This window comes from Vicia villosa, unplaced genomic scaffold (genome assembly GCF_029867415.1).
Source record: "Vicia villosa cultivar HV-30 ecotype Madison, WI unplaced genomic scaffold, Vvil1.0 ctg.000577F_1_1, whole genome shotgun sequence".
In the NCBI taxonomy this organism is placed as follows: Eukaryota; Viridiplantae; Streptophyta; class Magnoliopsida; order Fabales; family Fabaceae; genus Vicia; species Vicia villosa.
The window spans coordinates 570,779-576,563 of NW_026705263.1; the positions used below are offsets into that span (position 1 = coordinate 570,779).

General features: G+C 33.7%; 1 protein-coding gene across 1 annotated transcript; it reads right to left on the reverse strand.

The window, feature by feature from the left end:
• Positions 1 to 504: 504 nt before the first annotated feature.
• On the reverse strand, positions 505 to 2,058 carry LOC131629535 (F-box/LRR-repeat protein 3-like). The gene has a single exon (XM_058900318.1). The coding sequence runs from the start codon at positions 1,950 to 1,952 to the stop codon at positions 507 to 509; it is 1,446 nt and encodes a 481-aa protein (XP_058756301.1). The 5' UTR covers positions 1,953 to 2,058; the 3' UTR covers positions 505 to 506.
• Positions 2,059 to 5,785: the final 3,727 nt, after the last annotated feature.

The following is a 5,785-nucleotide window of genomic DNA, read 5'->3' on the forward strand; positions in this document are numbered from 1 at the left end:
CGGAAGTGCATTTTCGAAACCACCTTTTTTCTCATAAAAAAGTGACTTCGAAAATACATTTCTAAAATAAAGGAACATTTTAGGGTTTTCGCCACGGGTGACAAGAAGGTAGGGGGTTCAATAAAAAAATTTCCTATAATAATAGCATGAGGAAGTACTTATTTTATTTTATATGATAGATTATGGTTTGGAATTTGATTTATATTTGATTACCTATAATATATATTGTCTTCTTTTACTTATAAATAAGGTGAGAGTAATACCTAATAACTTAATTGAATATTGAGTAAACATAATAACTTGTTATCCAAGAATAAATTACAGCAATGAGATTGAAATGTATACCTCTTTATTTCAAATTTCAGAATTAACATACACATTGGTTCAGCAACCTAAACTATTTATACCTCTTCCCAGCGGCATTATTAACCACAGTTTCCATGGTATAAAGGTTGTAGAATAGCTACAACTTGAAACACAAATACAAATGATACAACAAATTTGTTTTACACAATTTCAATAAATTTATCCGATGCCCAGATTTTTGCAGCATCAGAGAGCTTACTTCCCTCAACCTCCAATCTTGTCAAACTTGAACAATTCTTTACAAATAGTTCAATAGCATCGGACTGTATCCCCAAACAGAGCATAATGTCAAGATTTTCAAGTCTCTTGCAGCTCCTAAGCATAGAAATTAAAGCCACACTAGTAAGTCCTTTACAGCCTCTCACCTTCAAATCAACCAAATGAATGCAAGAAACCAACATCGAAATGAAATCCTTATCAAACAACAGTTCATTATGAGACAAATCTAGTTTCCTCAATTGCCTCAAATGTTGACCCAAAGTTGCAAGCAACCCTTTCTCCCTTTCAACCACATCACAGTTTATGAGTGCCAATTCTTCAAGACCGTTACTCACTGCCATACCAAGAGCCTTAAGCCCTTCACCAGTAACAAAACAACAACTTTGAAGCCTAAGACTTGAAAGGCCTCGGAAATTCATAGCCATAACAAAAAGATGATTGTTTTGAAGGTCCATAGGCAAACGAAAATCAAGTTTATGCAAATATTTAGAGGTGCAAGTTGAGAAGAAATGTAGCAAACCCTGTCTGCTACCACCATCATGAACCAAAAGTGATTCCAATGAGATACAATATCTAGCAATTTCCGAGAGAACTTCATCAACCACGGTCCTACAAGTTTTAAGCTCAATTTGTTGAATACCCTGCAAACAGTGAACAAAAGATGAGTAAGAGCTACCAATTCCTTGGCAACTTAGAAGCTTCAAATTCTTAAGGCTTTTGCATCTCTTCCACAGCCAACCAATTCCCATATCATCTCTACGGATACCCTCAAAACAAATAGTTTCCAAATTCAGTTCCTTATCAAAACGGCCATTCACCTCCTCAGAACAACCGGCATCATCATCATGATGATCATCGTCATCATCATCATCATAAGAGAAAACAATTGAGAGTTGTTTTAAACAAGGAAAAAACAAAACCCAGTCGAGAAAAATAGGTTTTGAAAGAGTAATAGAAAGGGACCTCAATCGGGTACAAGAGTTTGAGAGAGAAACGATGGAGGAGAGAGGAACAGGAGCAGGCGAGAAATTGAGAGAGAGGAGTTTGGAGGATGAAGAACAAGAGGAAATAGCAGAGAGAAGAAGGGATGTTGTTGTTGTTGTTGTTGTTGTTGGGGTGGTGGTGGTGGAAGATGAAAGAAGGAGGAGAGAGAGAGAAGAGAGAGAAGGGTGTTGATTGAGGAGAGAGATGAAAGAGAAAAAGTGATGATGATGATGGGGGTTGTTGAAACGAAGAGAAAGGGTGAGTTTAGATGAACGGTAGAGATGAAGCCATCGCTTTGAAACAAGGGAGATTGAAGAGGAAGAAGAAGATGGGAGTTTTAGGAAGATTTCTTGCAAGAGTTCATCGCATAGGATATTATCCATCTTCTGGGTTCTTCGGAGAATCCAGCTCGTTTTTTATTAGAGAGAGAGAGAGAGAGAGAATTAGGTGATAAGTGAAGTGTGTTTGAAAGAGGAAGGCTACTTGTTGAATGAATCTTAGACGCATATGTAATGATCGTGTAAGCCACGTCCTATGTTGGGATGTCAATCTCAAAACCTTACATTAATTCACTTATAAGATTTAACTATATATGTAAAAATATATAAAGACATCAAATTAACTAATAAAAAAAACACCAAATTCACACCCATATTATAAAATCCTTTTTTATTTATATTCAAGTTTTTGTCATCTCTCCATACTAACTTAGCAATGCCACCTTCTAAGGCTGACATCCCAACACACAAGTTGCATTTATAGAGAACCATTTCTATTCATGATTTTTTTAAATTATAAATTTAATTAAAATGTTCGAAAATTATTTTGTTATTAATTAAGCCAATTGTAATTTGTAGTGTTACTTAACTGTAGAGGTGTTAATACTGAATAGTAAAATGAGGCAACACAATTATAATTTTAACAAAACTTATAGAGTTTTAAAATTGCCCCTAAAATTTTTAGAGATGCATCCACAAACGCATATTATTCAATATTTGTTAAAAATTTGTTTGAAAATGTAATTTCGAAATTTTTCAAAGTAAATTCAAAGATGCATCTTCCAAAACACTCATGACCCCATTTTATATATATTTTTCATTAAAATTGGTTCCGTTGTCGGGACTTTCTGTCGATTTTAATGAATATTAAAGTCATAGGAATTGTATCCTTGCGTTCTGCCACTTGCGTTCATGCGTTTCTGGCCTTTATGCGATCTAGCGTAAAAAAACTCGATTTTCTGAAAAATCGACTCCGAATCGAAATTTTACCGTGTCATTTCATCCAAAAAAATCAGGGATCAATTCCCTTATTTTGGACAAAATACAGATTACCACCCTAAAAACTTTAAATTCCTTTTTTTTTCTATTTTATTTGATTTATTTTCTATTTTCGAAAAAAATTGTAGACAATTAGTTTGATTTTTAGTTGTATATTAATATTTTAATGATTTTATTTTAATCGTTTTTCTATTTTCTAATTTTTTTCTCAACTGAGACATTGTTGGTATATACATATTTGTTGCATTGATGATGCATGAATATTAGGTCTGCCTATCTGAATATACTCAATATTAAATTAAAAAAACACAACAATATATTTTATGGATATGCATATCCGAAATTACTATTTTTCATAAAAAAAAATAAAGATTTATCCTGAGATGTGTGAGGCACTTTTCCTTTAGATGTTTTGCATGACGTCGAAACTATGATACTTTGATTTTAGTGTTTCTGTCTATTAGACGGTATTATCTGAGTCATGATGTGCATCTTAGCATTAGGAAGCATAAAAATATTTTAGAAATGGTTTAGAAGAGATTCTACATGGTAAAAATGAGTTTTCTTAAAAAAATCATATATATGTGTCGATATATACAACCTATGATTCGACACATGTGCATACATTTTAAAGCTGTAAGCTCTGTAATGCATGTGTCGACACATGCAACTTTCATATCGACACATAGCAGAAATTTTTCTTCTATGAGTCGACACATACAAAGAATTAGTCGACACATGTGATCCATTTTTAAAGCTCGTAACTTCTGTCCACTATGAGTCAACTCATAGCCTACATGAGTCAAAATGAGTCAACACATAACTTACATGTGTCGACACATGTTGTGAAAATTTGAAAATTTTGCATTCTTTTTCTAAACCTCTAGTTTTCTTTTTGCCTCAAACTTGCACACATATAAATACCTCATACATGCATCATTTCAAAGTTGATGAAACAATAAATATACAAAGAGTTCTCTTCATCTTCAATCTCACAATCTATGCGTAGACATAACAATTGCACATAATCATTCTTGTTGGATTCCATCTAGAATCAGATTGATAACGTCCAATTTAGGTTATTGAATTCCAAATTGGGTTGAGAATCTTTTGGGGTTTCACTGGGGAAAACCAGTTAGGTTTTGTCCTCCATGATCAAGATGTTAATTTGGGGGTTTTGCACAAAACTTCGTAATTCGAATTCAGCCGAGTGAAAGTTTCGAAGAAGGTGGTTCTTGTGAGTGCACTTACCCATTAGATGTTTTGCACAATGTCAAAACCTAGGAAAACTTTAGCATTTCTGTACATTGAACAGTATCTCCGAGTAGTTAAGTGTACCTTTGCATTAGGGATATTTAAATGCACTTAGAACATGTTTGGAAAATGTATCATGCATCAAAAATTAGTTACCTAGCTTTAAAAATCAATTGCACATATGAAAAATTAAGTTTTTCTCAAAGTACAAGTGTATGTGTCGATAGATACAATGTATAGATCGACACATGTGCTTCAATATTAAAGCTTGTAGAGTCTATTTCCATGAGTTGACACATAATATTGCACAGATCGACAAATGCTTCAAAATTTGCTCCTACGTATCGACACATACGTATTTCAGGTACTTGTGCTGCAGTTTTAAAGCATGTAGCCTCTGTTACACACAGCTGGACACATGAATTGATATGTGTCGACACATGCATTTACATAGGTCGACGCATAACTTACATGTGTCAACACATGTTGCTGTTTTTTTTTATATTTGCATTCTTTTTCACATTTTTAGGTTTCCCTTTTGCCTCTAACTTGCACCACTATAAATACATCATACATACATCATTTTCATTTTAATGAAACTATAAACGCATACTAAGATTTCTCATCATCTTCAACCTTGCATCTATGCATAGACACACAAAAAAGTACACATAATAATTCATTGTTTGGGTGCCATCTAGACTTGGTTGATAACAATCAATTTAGGTTGGTTTGGGTTGAGAATCATAGGGGGTTTCATCGGAAAAATTGTGAGGGTTTTTACTCCAAGGTCAAGGTGTTGATTTGAGGGTTTTCGACAAGAGTCGCGCAATTTGATTCGACCGAGTGAAAGGTTTTGAAGAACGGGAGGTTCTTGTAAATAATTAGCGTGAGCCGGTGAATCAATTGGTAATCTTGGGTGACAACAACCTGCAATTTGGATTCGAACGAGTGAAATTTTTGAAGAACTGTGGTTTCTTACAAAGGAGTAGCGCGAGACAGTGAATCAATTGGTGTTTGTTGGGTGACTTGATCAAACTTAGATCAATGGAAGAGAAGTGCAAAGATCAACATTAAGCATATGGTTTGTATGGTTGGATTGCTTTACATCTCTTGTAAATAATTTTTTGCATAGTAATATTAATATCTCAATTCCAAATTGAAATTGGGGGCAGGTGTAGCCATAGCGAGGATAATCGATGAAGTGTCTAAATACCTCCTTGCGTCCTCTCTCTATCTCTTTATCTCTTGCATTTATATTTTCATTATCAAATTGTTAAACATATTGATTGAGCGATTGATTTATATCGATTTTCCGTGGATTGTTAAAAATATTATTGATTTGTTTATTGCCTTACAATCACATAGATTGTAAGTGGATTTTGATATCAACAAACTTAAAAGGAAAATCTGAAAAATCGATCACACGCCAAGTGTTCGATAAAACTTTGAGTTTTTCTATTGAATTCATTAGAAATTGGTTGCTTAGGTGATTTCATTATAACAGTTGATTGAAAATTTAATTGGTTAATCTTTTGTATCATTGTTATTTTATACTAAAGGTTGTGCGCATAGTTTTTAACATTTCAAAACCTTTTTAAAACTGAAATTTAAATTTGGGGATCTATTCACCCCCTTCTAGATAAGTCTCCGTCATCTATCAAGTGGTATCAGAGCCTGGTTCA

Coding starts and splice junctions, on each gene's coding strand:
- LOC131629535 (XM_058900318.1), bottom strand. CDS start 1,952: ATGGATAATATCCTATGCGATGAACTCTTGCAAGAAATCTTCCTAAAA.